Source organism: Prionailurus viverrinus, chromosome F1 (assembly GCF_022837055.1).
Source record: "Prionailurus viverrinus isolate Anna chromosome F1, UM_Priviv_1.0, whole genome shotgun sequence".
In the NCBI taxonomy this organism is placed as follows: Eukaryota; Metazoa; Chordata; class Mammalia; order Carnivora; family Felidae; genus Prionailurus; species Prionailurus viverrinus.
This window is the reverse complement of record NC_062577.1, coordinates 7,472,552-7,487,277: the sequence shown is the minus strand read 5'-3', so window position 1 is coordinate 7,487,277 and position 14,726 is coordinate 7,472,552. Positions and strand designations below refer to the sequence as shown.

Sequence of the window (14,726 nt, the reverse complement as noted above, 5' to 3'; positions counted from 1 at the left end):
GCTAAGTGCAATAAGCCCGACAGAGAAAGGCAAATACCATTATCATTCCACTTACGTGTGGACTCTAGAAAACAAAACAAACAGACAAACGAAAAGCAGAAACAGGCCCACAGATACAGAGAACAAACCGATGGTGGCCAGAAGGAAGGCGGAAAAATCGGTGAGGGGAGTAGGAGATCCAGGCTCCGGTTAAGGAATGAATAAGGCACAGCCAAGAGAATTACAGTGAAAGGTATCACAATAGCATTGCGGCATGGCGGGTGGTAGCTAACTCGTGACGAGCACAGCGTAAGGTATAAACTTGTTGAATCGCTATGTTGTACACCGGAAACGAATGTCACATTGTGTCTGGTTCAACTCTACCTCGATTCTTTTTTTAAGGACAGTTCCAAGCAAACCGAGACAAGTTGGCCATAATGGTTCTAAGATGGTCTTCTTTCTTTACTCGTGTGACTCTCATCTTCCCAACCAAATGGTCAATTCTCTGAGCATAGAGCCTTCCTGTCTTCTTCATGACTGTGGCTGTAGTGTGGGTCAGGTGGGGGTTGAGGAGAAGGGAAGGAAGAGGGGGATCCTATTGTGGTCTGGGGTGTGTCAGCAATTGTGGGCGACGCCCTTCTTTCATTGGCTTAGAGAACCTGCCTCTGAGATCATTCCCCTTTTTAGTACAAGATGTTAACTTCCTATCTGTTATAGCAGCCCACGCCTTGGTGAGAGGTCCAGGACTTTGTACACCTGCCAAATGGAGAAAAGGCGGGGGGTGAGGGGGCGGTGACTGGTTCAAGTCCAGTCCAATAGGTTAGCTCCTCTGCCAGACCAGCTGACGAGCACAGTTGGGGGGCCAGGCTGGGCAGAGGTGTGCAGGAAAAGGGAAACCACAGCGACAGAGGGCTGGGCCAGGTCAGAGGCTGCTGTAAATTCAACTAGTCAGCCCAGACCTGTCTGGGGCTCAAGCCAGGCTGGGCTTGGGGCACAGAGGAAGCAAGACCATGGCGAGGAAGATGAGGCCTGTGCTGGGGATGCTCTGTGCAGGTGAGTAGGCTCTTCCCCTGTCCAGGGCCCAGGGGCGGGTGAGACAAGGGGCCTGAGTGCTGACAGTGCCTCCTCAGGGAGGCCCTCCAGTGACATAGTTGAGTTCCTGCTGGGCAGAATTACAGGTTCTGTTGTGCAGGCGGCAGGTTCCAGGCCAGAACCAGTATCAGAATGGTCTGTATATGCGTATCAGTAAATAAAATTCCGGTCCATTTCTGGAATGGATAATTCATAAACTCTCAAGACTGTAAATTCTGATCCCGAATCAGATCACGAGATCAGACACACGATCGGACAATAGGGACTAAGTATTTGAAATCAAGTCCCAGAGAATCCAGAATGTGTGGATATCGACATGTTCACTACCTGGGGTTTTACCCGTCGCCTTAAAACTAGAGGAAAAGGCAATGGTAAAAGTGATAATATCTCCATCCCACGTAGGGAAACCGAGGCAGAGAGACACTGCAACTTGCTCAATATCATCCCCTGAGCAAGAGAAGACTCAAACCCTTCAAAAACCAAACTACAAAGGCCCTCTCCAAAGGTCGAAGCCCTTCGGCCCTTCTGATACTCTGGTCGCTGAAAACTTGGCAGATGGGAACACCCTGCAAAATAGAAATCAGACATTTGTCGATACAATGGTCAAATCCAAATCCACTGCTGTCAAACAGCAAAGCCATTGCGTGGGACCCATGGAGTGTTTAAGGGTTAGGGCGGAGGCCTTGGTGTTGGGGTACTGGGCACGGGGAGGAAGTAGAATGGAGAACGGAAATTGAGAGACTGGGGCTGAGGGAATTGGAGGAGTATCTCTAATTTAGTGTATTCGGCTATGCTGAGAAATCCCATCAGCCTGCCATCTAGAAACTGTTCCAGGCTTCAGGGATCTGGTAAAAATGGGGAGGAGGTGAAGAGTTATACCAGGAAACTTAGGAAACCCCAAGGCCTGGGAAGTGGGGCCAAGGTATTCAGCTGTTAGAGCAAGCCCCAGGACCAGCTGGCCTGTCGGCCCAGCGGGCCCCACGCTTCCCATCGCTCAAAACCTGGCCTTCAAGCCCTTACGTGGAGGTCAGGGCCTGGATGTGGACCTGGGAAAGATCCATCAGCTCAGGCTGGCTCGAGCCCCACAGGAGGCCCAGATGACTGGGGGTAGAGAGGCCCTCATGAGCAGGTTAGAGGGCCTCGGTGGTTCATTCCTTCATGGAAACCTCTTTACTGCACGCATGGGTTCTGCAGGGGTCTCAGGAGTGAGGGGTCGGGAACGACCGCAGCCATGAGGGAACCTGTCTCAGCCATCAGTTGCAGACAGTAAGGATGCTTCAAGCCCTGAGGGAGGGAGGCTGAAAGGAAATGACCATCCTCCCCGGACTAGGCCAGGGACGCTCTGAGCCCGAGGTCTTGCCAGGGACGTTTCCCCCTCCGCCACCCCCCTGTACACATCCTTGCATTTACAGTCTGGCTACAACCAGTGCGTTTTTGGCCTAGCAAACAACTCTAAAACACAATGCTCACCCGGCTTAGAACGAAAAGTGGCCTTACCTCTGAATTGCCCGGAGGGGTCCACTTTGCCCCTTCCTTTGAGGAGGCGTGTGACCCCTGGGGAAACTCCCCCAGTGGAACCAGCTCTTGGGCCTGTGTTCAGACCGGATGATGAAGCGTGCCTTCTGCCGTCATCCCCTTCCCTCTACCTGCCCGGCCTGCCCGGTCCAGCTCCATGCGTCCACGACCTTTGCCTCCATACCTTACATGAAGGGGGAGGAGCTGGAGCAGTGGGCAGGGCAAGCCCCGGTCGGTGGCCAGCTCGGGGCATAGGGACGCTTCGCCAAGTGGAAACATCTGGGGACAAAATGCCCACTGCCATGCACAAGTGAGCAATGAAGGTGTTCAAAGGGCATCTGGGTGGCCCTTCCCACCATGTGTCAGGAGAGGACCCCCGAGGAAGGAGCAGGGAAGTCAGGGAGGGGCTCCTGGAGGAAGCGGAGCTTGAGCTGGGTTCCAGAAGACCTATTAGCCTTCCCTCCCGCTTCCTTTCTCCACCTGAACCTGCACAGGAATGACCTAGATTTTGCTGATGTCCTGGGCAGAGCAACACCCCCTCTGAATGAGCCAGGAGGCCCCAGGACTCATCAGACGTCGGGGAGACAGAAATTATGACATACGGTAGGGACCCAAATGGAAGGTGGCATATTAGAAAATTTAAAAACAATATGAAAGCCCACGGGAAATCAGCCTGACAAGACTAGTTCGCCCTGCCAGAGCAAATGTTCCCACCTCCTCCTATCATGGAGCTCTACCCCGTCACAGGCACTGGGAGGGGCCTCTCCCTTCCTGTGCTGACTTTACACGGCGGCGGTGGGGAGGGCAAATTAGTTAACCTCCATCGACCTCCGTTTCCCGCTCTGTGCAATGGGGGAGGGTAATCTATAATGTGTACAAACGCAGTGTGCCTCCCACAGGGTTATTATGGATAGGAAATGAGTTTGTAAACGTAAAGGTCTTGGAACAGTGCCTGGCGCATAATAAGCATTCAATAAATGCCAGTTATGATTATTACGGATATCATTAGTGCGGGCAAGTGTAAGTTACAGAGAATTAGTAGACTTTGGTAATCAGTCGCCTGAGCGCTGGGGTCTGGTTAGACGTGTGCCAAGAGTCAGGGTCACCATGGACGAGTCCTGAGTTATCGCCCCTCCCAAAGGCTTCTGGAGAAAACGGCCCAACTCGTACACAGAGCTAAGGCTCTTCCCCTCCGGGGAAGTTTTTCCAGCCACCAGACTCCGTGAGACTTGAAGTGACAGAGGTACAGTTGCAGGAAAAGAGATGTGGAAAGAGGAAGCCGCCCGAGGGAAAATAAAGTCTCTAAGCAGCTCCGCCTGGAGTCACTAAAATCTTTGAAGACTTGATAAAAGACACAAAAAAAGCCCCACCTTCCCAGAACTAGAGGAAACCCCTTTGAAGCTTATATTAGAAGAACTTTGGAAAGTACCGCATTACACAGAGAAACAAAGGAAGCTATCATCCCAAAATACAGTAGAGGAGGAAATACATTTTTTCTCCCCCATCCGAAAATATTTCAACAAATCTATGGATGCTTGACCCATGGCGGGGGGGGGGGGGGGGGGTTTCCTGGGATCTAGGCATCCAGGTTCCTGAACTGAGGCTGACACGCCATTTTAGATCCCTTCCCTGGGGTCTCTGCTAGAGCCACAATTCCCAGCAGGATAATTTTCCCTAAAAGACTTACACTTGTCCGCTCTGAAGGTCACACAGGCTCGGGGAGGTCCCTGTGCTCTGCCCTGTCACAGTGCAGCAGATCTGAGCTCAGTGTCAAGCTGTATGTCCAAGCTCCTAAGCAGGGACCCGGCCCAGGCTGCGAGGTTTGTGGATTTCGGCCTTAGACGTGCACACCTGAGTAGAATCAGATAAGAGGGTGGCCTTGCGCCCAGCGAAGCTTGACTCTGAGGGGACGGTACTCAGGCCAGGGCCAGCATGGTGTCAGCGCGGCGTGCTGTGAGATGGGCAGCCCAGCCTTTCATCTCCTCCGTGGGTATGAGCCCTGTTGTCACGCCCATCCCCCGGGCCCGGCTCCCACCAGGGGCCTGGGTACCACCTGCTCCTGGTATCCGAGCACAGGTCAGAAGCCAGCACTCCCAGGGAGGGCTCATGTGCCCGGGGAATTACACAGTCTACCTGCCAGAGATTCGATCAGGATTAAAATGCGCCAGTCCCGGCCGCAGCCTCAAAGGGGAAGGATGTCATGAATGGTCAGCCCAAGGGGAGTACGCGTGCAAAGGGGGAGGAGTGATGGTTTAGGGCAGTGGCTATCAACCCGAGCTGCCCATCACAATCACCCCGGGAGTAAAAAACAGAGATGCCCCGGCCCCCCAGACCTTCTGAATCAGAATCATGGGGAGGCAGAATCTGCGTGTCTCCCTGAGGTTGACAGAGTTACCCAGGTGATTCTCACGTGCCATCTATGTTTATGTCACATACTGAAACTTGAAAGAAAGTAGGTGTAATCAACGGTCACCTCTGTTGCCACGGATACTCTGCAAGTGACTCGGCTCAGTTGTGCGCCATCTGGAGACTGTCCTGAGTTACCGTCCGGCCTCTGATTTGGTGTCTCGACTCAGGGGCCCAAGTGCGTGCCTTCTCGCACTTTCGCGTGCATCAACGTCCCCTGGGGATCTTGTTAAGATGCAGACTGATTCGGCAGGGCAGGGCCTGAGATTTCGCATTCCTAACGAGCTCCCAAGGGATGGCGATGCTGAGAAACGGTTTAAGAAACAAGACTCCAGGGCGGAACGGGTTGGTGGGCACAGGTGTGACCCTCATCTTGCCCTTGTCCCCCAGTCCCATCCCCGGGCTTCTGGGTAACGCAGCCACCCTGCTGACTGTGAGGCTGGTCCCTGGGAGGCCTGGGGAGAACGCGTCTGGCTCAGGATGTGCTTGTATTCCTGACAGCCCTTGACCCTGCTCATCCCTCCTTCCGGAAACTATTCTGTCTGCTCCCATGATACCCCCTCTCCCGGTTCTCCTCCTCCGTGCTGGCCTCCTCCTCTCAGGTGTGTGTTGGGGCTTCATTCTCCTCTGCCCACCAGGAAATGTCAGAGCTCCTCACACCTAGACCGCTTCTACTTTCACTCTATAGTCGCATCCACATCTTCGGGCGTCACCCGTTTCCAAGGGGCTCACGATCTGTGCCTTCAAACCAGACCTCTCTCCTGAGCTACCTACACCCGCAGATCCAACAGCCCGCGTGACCTCTCAACTTAGATGTCTCAGAAGCACTTGCAGACTCACCAGCTGAAAAGCAAGCTCGTAATCTTTTCCCCTAACCTGGCCTTTCTCAGCGGACTCTGCCTCGTACGTAAATGACGCTCATCCGTCCAGGAATGAAAGCCAGAAACCTAGCAGTCATCTGTTAACAGCTTCCTATTGCTGTGTGAGAAACCAGCCCCGGACTGAAAATGATAAAGTAGGCATTTGTTTTGCTCACGACTCTGCCGTTTGGATGGGGCTGGGCAGGGACGCTTGTCCTTGCTCTAGGCGGCATCACCCGGGATGACTTCCCGGGGTTGGAAGACCCACTTCCAGGATGGTCCACTGGCTGGCAAGCTGATGCTAACTCTGGCTCCTCTCTCTCTGGGCCCCTCTACAGGGAGGCACAGCCTCTAACTGGCCCGGTGTGCCTGTTTTGCCCCTTCTATCTGTCCTCTACACTGGAGCCAGAACAATCTTTTAAAATAAAATGATGACCATGTCAACTACCCCTACTTAAAGCTCTGCAGTGGTTTCCCACCTCCTGCCAGACTCAAATCGTGAGGGTAGGTTCTCCTAATTAGGTTAGATTTAAGTTCTATAGACCCCTGGAATGTTCACCGAACCCCAGCATGTCAGCACTCCGACTGATCCCCGAGACTGCCTCCTATACCTTGGACGGTCCAAAATTTTCTGTCATATCCCGTGTTTACTCCTCGGTTTGGAAACGTATTCATCACTGGCTTTACCTGTAGTAGCCACACCTTCCTTTTTTTTTTTTTTTTTTCCTGTCTAATCTTCAAAGGCCACAAGTCCCTTTCCTCCATTAAAGCCTTCTCAGGTCACTTTGGGCCCCACTGATGTCTTCCTAATAGGAATTTATCGTCTGACCGTCACAAAGTACGCCTGGTTTTCCACAATCCACTATAACTTTCTGGTCCACTTTTCCTCTCCAACTCTTTTCACTGAGCCCTCTCCTCACCTCTGAGACTCCCTTTGGCCTGACTTGGGCTTCCATCCTACCAAGCATTCTTAGCTGTTACTGACCTGGGAGATTCCACACTGCAGTCCTGTCCTCGGTGATGAAGGCTCTTCTGCCTGCTCCTCTCCTTTTCAGTACTCCCCTCCTCTCCCCTCAAAATCAAAAGTGCCCTTCGAGGCCGACAACTTCCACAAAACAAAGCTTCTTCCCAACCAGCAGCTGACCTCTCACCCCTCCCAGTCTCCTTGCGCCCATTTCCGGGCACTCGTTCTCTTCCCTAAGATGGCCGCCACGGAGCACAAGGAAGGCGGCTGGCGTCCCGGCCATGCGGGGCCACCATCGTGCTGGGGTGGGGGTGGGGGTGGGGGGGGGGGGTCAGAATAGGTTGGGCCCGAGGAAGGGGGCCCTTGAGGAGGAGGAAGGGCCGGAGAGGGGGACCCCCGGATATGGCGGGCCCACGAGGCTCACCACTGAGCTCCCAGCCTCTGGCTCTAGCCAGCACCCACCTGCCTGGCACAGGAAGTGGGGGCCTCATCCCCCGGCATCAGGGGCCGGAAGTGATTGTGGCTGGTGCCCAGATGTGGGGTGAGGGCATCTCTGTCTCCACCGAGCGCTTAGATGGGCTCTTTTTCCGACGTGGCAGAGCTTATGAACCGTACTACTGTTGAAAATAAGTAGGCCACTTGGCCCTTTGATGCTCACCACCAGGTTCCTTGGACTGAAACCAGTCGTTATAGCGCAAGCCGTGATGACAAAAGTTGTGTTGAGGGGGTTGCTGTCTACCAAACCAGGAACCTAGGACAAGAGATTGGCTGAGAGCACATGGCAGTGCCTTCCTTGCCCATGAAGACTGGGATAACGATTTGTGGGAACAGGTCAACGCCCATTTGGGCATAGCCAACTACTTTAGCCACAACAGCCCCACAAACAGCATAGTTATGGAATGTAAGACTAACCTGGCTTTAAGCATGCACCTTTCCAAGTCTGCTGTATGCTCTGCCGTGGAAAACCGATGGCAATGCGCGATAACCGAGTATATTATTCACGTGCTAGACTCTAGATAATGCTTGCCTTTCCCCACTAGCAGGGGGTTCTTCATTTTTCTCCTTATCTAATTGTAGAAAGATAAACTGGTTTTCAAACTAATTAGTGCTCTTTTTCCCCTCCCCCGTTTGAGTCTTCACTTCTTTGATGCAAAAAAGAACTGTATCAATTTAGCCATCAAGGCAGATAGCAAGAAAACCCACACACAATAAAACCCCTCAGATTGTCGTCATGGCCTTTTAGACTTGGGCCCCGTTCCACATTTCTGGCCACAAGGCGTTATAGGACAGCCCAGAATTGCATTGTAGGACAGTCTTGAGGGGACAAGGGGAGGCAACCTGGCTGAAAGAGGACAGATCGTGGAATTTGTCCTAAACGGCTTCTTTTACTTTCTGGAATGTGCCCCACCTTCTCCATGCCCTGACCTCTGTACAATGCTCTTCCCCCACCCCCATCTCTTCTCCAATTTTCTTGTGGTTCACTCCTGCTCATCCTCTAATGTCAGCTCAAGAGGCTCTCCCTTAGGATCACCTCTTCTCATCCCCAAATTTTGTTATATCCTGTCGCTGAATGTGTAATACTTGTTTTCCATGGCGGTTTTACATTTGCCTCTGGGATTCTTCATTCCAGTTCGACTCACCCAGAAGATTGAGTGCCGTGCCATGAGAGCGGTGACCCTGCCTGCCCCTGCTTGTCATTTTCTCCCCAAAGTCTAGCACAGTGCCTGCAACATGCGTGCCCCGCAGCCATTTGCTGTGTTAATGAATGAGAACCTACCCTTTGGAGCCTCACTAGGCAGCAAGCTGGTTTGCGTATAGTTATCTCCTGTCCTGCCTTTCTTTCCTTCCCTCTTTCTCTAGGCAGTCCCAGCTTCTCTCCAAGTCTTCACTTTCTAATCTCATCTGCTTCCATCAAAAGTCACCCATTCTAGGGACGCCTGGGTGGCTCAGTGGGTTAAGCGTCCGACTCTTGATTTGGGGTCGGGTCATGATCTCATGGTTCGTGAGTTTGAGCCCCACATCGGGCTTTGTGCTAACAACCCAGAGCCTGCTTGGGATTCTCTCTCTTCTCTCTCTGCCCCTCCCCCGCTAGCATTTTTTCTCCCCTCCCCCTCCCCCGGCAACAAAATAAACTTAAAAAAATAATAAAAGCACTTAAAAAAAAAAGTTACCCATCCCGAGTGCCTTCCCAGGGTCTGATGGATAAGAGGGACTAATTAAGGAGATGGGTGGGTCCTGCGGGTGAGAGGAAGAGAGTCGCCCAGTGTGTCCCCCCTCCTCCCCAGACAGGACTTGCATTCAGCAGCTTCAGTGTCGCCCCTCAGTGGTAGGGATTTCAGTATTGAGAAAGCTGGTGGCAGACATATTCCACCCGGAGGCTCTTATAGAGGGTGTTGCCCCTCAAACTCCTCCGTGTTGGCAGAGCCCAGGTCTTCCCCACCCCCCCCACCCCCCACCCCCACCCCACCCCCGCCCCGCCCCGCCCCCCGCCTGCTGGGCTTGTCTCTGTTCCCAGCTAGCCCTGTCCCTGGAGCAGCCCTCCCTGCCCCAGCACCAGCTGTCACACTTGGAGCCCTCCTCCTTCCTGAGGTGCCTCCCTCCCCTGTGCCACCCGGTGGCCTTTGGGCTGCTTCCTCATTTTCTGCCCTGGTGAGTCAGGGATGCCCTAAACACCTGGCACGGGCAGGACACAGTCACAGACAGGGGCTCCCACGTAGGGACTTGTCTCTCCGCACACATGGAAGCAGCTGACACTCGCCGTGAGCATGGCTAGTCCCATAGGACCTTCTTACACATACAAGTTCAGCATAGTGAATTGACTCCTTCGGGGCGGGGCAATTCCAAGTCCCGCCTCCTCAATGAGCCTTTCTGTTACAATCCTTCTTGGGGTGGTAACACTGCCCCGCCCGTCCCTCCCCCTACACTTGACTCCCTTGACACTTGCACTTAATTAGGCTCCATTAGGCTGGCAGGGACCTTTGACTCCTTCCTGTGCAGGGACTGTGCCCCAGGCCACTTGTTTTTATTTATTTTGCACGAGAGAGAGTCAGTGGGGAAGGGCAGCGAGAGGGAGGGAGGGAGAGAATCCCAAGTAGGCTCTGAGCCATCAGCACCGAGCCTAACGCAGGGGCCCGTGACCCCAAGCCCAAGTAGGACGCTTAACCGACCGAGTCGCCCTGGCGCCCCAGTCCACAAGGTCTCATGAGCACCCAGCTCTGTAGAAACCTTGGGGGGGGGGGAGCTGGCAGGCAGTGGCGACAAGAGAAACGGGAGACACCCTGCCAGCAGGAGCGTGCCATCTGACTGCACGCACCAGCCGTCAGAACGTGAAGATTGTGTGTGCACGAGAAGCGTGCCGCCTGAAGCAGGTCTGGACAAGCCTGCGAGCAGGCGGGGGCTGGGACGGTCCCGGTGGTTTCTGGAGGAGGTCCCAGTGGTTTCTGCTCACTTCCCCAGCGCCTGGCCCTGAAGTAGGACCCTGGTGAAATTCATGGACTCGATTAGAAGTTACGGATCCCTACACGTCCAGGCTGACAAATGCTAAGTTCTAAGCACCGCGGCCACCGGTGGAGGCAGCAAAGATCCCACCCCCCCCCAACCCCCCCAGGCCCTGTGAGCTGCCCCTCCCCCTCCAGGGGACTAACACTTCCTTGAGGCCAGAGCCAGCGCCTTGCCCTGGGGCGGGTGGGGTCACCTCTGGCCTCGGGGCACCTCCTCCTTAACTGTGTGGTTTCTCAGAGCAGATGGATTTTCCTAAGTGAAAGCCTCACTGCCAGTTCCCCAGGGGTTCCAATAATGCGCTGCGTTTGCCTCCAGCGGCCAGTTCCATCAAACATTTCATTATCCTCCTTGGATGTATTACTTTCCGGTGAGCTCTCAGGAGACCGTTTATTATCTTCTTAACAAACCTTAATTATTTACAAGCAGTCATCAGGGCTTCAGGCTGGGTCTCCGACCCCACCCTTTTAGGGAGGTTCAATGGACCTCTCTCCTTTCCAACTCGGCGTCTTCCCCTCTGGGGGGGGGGGGGCTCTTTTGGTCCTTTATTTGATTTTTTGGCATGTTTCTAGCAATCGGTAAGACAGGTTCTCCAGCAAGTTTCTCTGGGTGTGAATCCCACCCATCTTTCAAGCTCAGATTCTCTACAACTCGTTTATTTGCTGTGGAAGAGTGCTTGCTTGAGCACCTCCTCGGTGGGGCCCTTTGTTGAGCCCTGGGGACACAAAGATGAGGAAAACAGAGTAGCAGAGGGGGAAGACGTGACGATCTAGAATGCTGGTATAGTTCTTGCCCCTGTGCCAGGGTAGAGGACATGCATGCTGACTACGGTAAGCCATGCAATCCCCCCCAACAACCTTGAGTTAGGTAATACTGTTATCCTCGTTTCATAGCTGGGAAAACGGAGGCACAGAAAAGTTAATTAAGTTGGTTAAGGTCACACAGAAAAAGAGGGGTGCCGAGGCGGCTCTGTCGGTTAGGTGTCCACCTTTGGCTCAGGTCATGATCTTTCGGTTCGTGGGTTCGAGCCCCGCTTCGGGCTCTGTGCTGACAGCTCGGAGCCTGGAGCCTGCTTCAGAGTCTGTCTCCCTCTCTCTCTCTGCCCCTCCCCGCTCACGCTCTGTCTCTCTCTCTTTCAAAAATAAATAAACATTAAAAAAAAAAAACTTTTTTAAAGAAAGAGGATGGCAGCCTGGGCAGTTTGGCTCCCGCATTTGGGCCCTTGGCCACTCTGCCACTTGTGTTATAAACTTTCATGAGACAGAAGTGCTAAGAGGCAGGTACTGCTGGGTAGCAGGTGCCACAAAGGAGAGAGGCATCCACTCTGCTTGGGAGAGCCTGGAACTTTCCTCTAGGACAGTGGACCCACTCTAAACTTCTTCCTGAGCAAACTATGGCACCAGGAGATTCTGATTCCTTCCAAGAGGTGAAAGCACTCACTCTCCCACTTTGTCTGTCCTTGGAGAGGTTAACACAACACTGACCATTTTTAACCCCTTGTGGGGAATTAGCTGAATCAGTTGGATACTCTTCACGAATAGAAGGGCTCGGCCTTGAGGAGAACCTTGAGGGGGGTGAGGGTGAGAGAGAACCCTTTGAGCATGAGGCAGGCCGCTCTCAGGCAGCAGCAGGAAGGGGGCGGCAGCTGTTCGGGGCAGGGTGGGTTCTGGGCAGATAGAAAGGAGATACTGGATAATTGGAAGGCTCTAGAGATGAACTTCTCTACTTCTTACTTTTGTCATCACAGATTAGATGTCCCGTCTGACACTTTTGTCTCACTCGCTGAGTAGGGATGCAAAGATCCCATAGAAGAGGAAAACAAAGGCTGCAGTATTAAAAAAAACATTGTTTAGGGGCGCCTGGGTGGCGCAGTCGGTTAGGCGTCCGACTTCAGCCAGGTCACCATCTCGCGGTCCGTGAGTTCGAGCCCCGCGTCAGGCTCTGGGCTGATGGCTGGAGCCTGTTTCTGATTCTGTGTCTCCCTCTCTCTCTGCCCCTCCCCCATTCATGCTCTGTCTCTCTCTGTCCCAAAAATAAATAAACGTTGGAAAAAAAAATTAAAAAAAAACATTGTTTAAATCATGAAACATATATTTTTAAAAAGGCACAAACCTCTCTCAGCCCTTCAGACTCCTTTAGCCCCCACAGCCCCTTTTCTCTCTCTCTTTTTTTTTTTTAATGTTTATTTACTTTTGAGAGAAAGAGAGAGAGACAGAGGCGTGAGCAGGGGAGGGGCAGAGAGAGGGGGAGACACAGAATCCGAAGCAGGCCCCAGGCTCCGAGCCGTCTCCAGGCTCTGAGCTGTCAGCACAGAGCCCGAGGCGGGGCTCGAACTCACAGACCGTGAGATCATGACCTGAGCCAAAGTCGGCCGCTTAACCCACTGAGACATTCAGGAGCCTCCCCTCTCTCTCCCTTTTGGCAAAAGCCGTCCTCTTCCTCTCCTCCCATTTGCTCTTGAACCCATTTCCCAGGCTCCATCCCTCTCCACTCCGTGGAATCTGCTCATACCAAGGTCACCTCCGTGTGACCACAGCCAGTGGTCATCTCTCGGTTCCCAGTTCCCTGGCCCAACAGAGGGGCAGCATCGGAGTGGTTGGCCCCCTCTGCGTTCATGAAACGCTTCCTGCGTGGCCCCTGGGAAATGCTTTCTCTTGGCTCTCTTCCTAGCCCCCTGGCCAGTTCTCTTTCTCCCTTGCCGGTTTCCCCTCATTTTCGCCACCACTAAGCACTGGAGTGCCCCAGGGCCCCGTCCCGGATATCTTCCCTGTCTTTGTGCACTTCTCTGTTTTCCTCCCCGTCCTCTGGCCTTCAAAGACTTCTCCGGGGAACTTCAGACTTGCACAACCGTCTCCTCAACACCTAGGTGTCTAATAAGCATCGCAAACTTCACATGTCCACAAACAAACTCCAGATCTTCCCCCCGAAACCTGCCCCTCCCTCAGCCTTCGTCTTCTCCGTAAATGACGATCCCACCCTCCCAGTTGTTCAGGCCAAATCCTGTACAGATCCTTGCCTCCTCTTTTCCTCTAACATGTCAAATCTAATGTGCAGCCAAATCCCACTGGCTCTATTTTCTACATCCATTCGAATGTGGATCACTTCTCTCCACCGCCACCACCACGACCTCCTGCGCCCAAGCCACCACTTGCACTCATCTGGACTGTTGGAATAGCCCCTTGAATGTTTGCCCTGCTTCCGTTCTGTTCCCCAGTATGCTCCTTCCTTTCACCTCACTTCAGCCAGGATGATGCTTTAAAATGTATGTCAAATATGGGAAGGCAAGCTGGTGCAGCCACTCTGGAAAACAGTATGGAGGTGCCTCAAAAAACTAAAAATAGAACCACCCTCCGACCCAGCAATGGCACTACTAGGTATTTAGCCAAGGGATACAGGTGTGCTGTTTCGAAGGGACACAGGCACCCCCATGTTTATAGCAGCTCTATCAACAATAGCCAAAGTATGGAAAGAGCCCAAATGTCCATCAATGGATGAATGGATAAAGAAGATGTGGTGTGTGTGTGTGTGTGTGTGTGTGTGTGTATGTATATATATATATATATATATATATATATATAATGTGATATATATATAATGTGATATATATAATGTGATATATATAATGTGATATATATATAATGTGATATATATATAATGTGATATATATATATATATATATAATGGAGTATTACTCAGCAATCAAAAAGAATGAAATCTTGCCATTTGCACCTATATGGATGGAACTGGAGGGGATTATGCTAAGTGAAATTAGTCAGTCAGAGAAAGACAAAAATCATATGACTTCACTCATATGAGGACTTTCAGAGACAAAAAAGATGAACATAAGGGAAGGGAAACAAAAATAATATAAAAACAGGGAGGGGGACAAAACAGAAGAGACTCAAAAATATGGAGAACAAACTGAGGGTTGCTGGAGGGGTTGCGGGAGGGGGGATGGGCTAAATGGGTCAGGGGCCCTCAGGAATCTACTCCTGAAATCACTGTTGCACTAGATGCTAACTAATTTGGATGTCAACTTAAAATTAAATTTAAAAAACGTATGTCACATAGATTACCTCTGCTTAAATCCCCCCCAAGGGCTTCCCACGCCTCCAGAGTAAAATCTAAAGCCCCAAATATGTGCTACAAGACCCTTCTCTGTCTCATCTCTCCTCCTCACTCCCCTCCCACCCTTGTGTCTTCCTTGCTGTTCCTCGCGTGGACCACACTTACTCCTGCCTAGAAAATTCTCATGACACGTATCCATGTGGCTTTCTGCTCCAACCACCCATTGCTACAAACCAAACCACCCAAGACTTTGTGTCTTAAAACAGTGCCAACATGTATTTTGCTCAGGAATCCTCACTATGGGCGGGTTCTGCAGGGTCCGTTCGGTTCTGCTTCCCTCGATG

The 14,726-nt window shown here is 52.4% G+C and overlaps 1 protein-coding gene across 1 annotated transcript in view; it reads left to right on the top strand.

Moving 5' to 3' along the window:
- Positions 1-804: 804 nt before the first annotated feature.
- Positions 805-14,726, top strand: part of GPA33 (glycoprotein A33) — a 38,271-nt gene continuing 24,349 nt past the window's right edge. Inside the window, exon 1 of the mRNA XM_047840837.1 lies at positions 805-1,032. Within this exon, the coding sequence (XP_047696793.1) occupies positions 990-1,032 (43 nt within the window). The 5' untranslated portion in view covers positions 805-989. The remainder of the gene's footprint in view (positions 1,033-14,726) is intronic.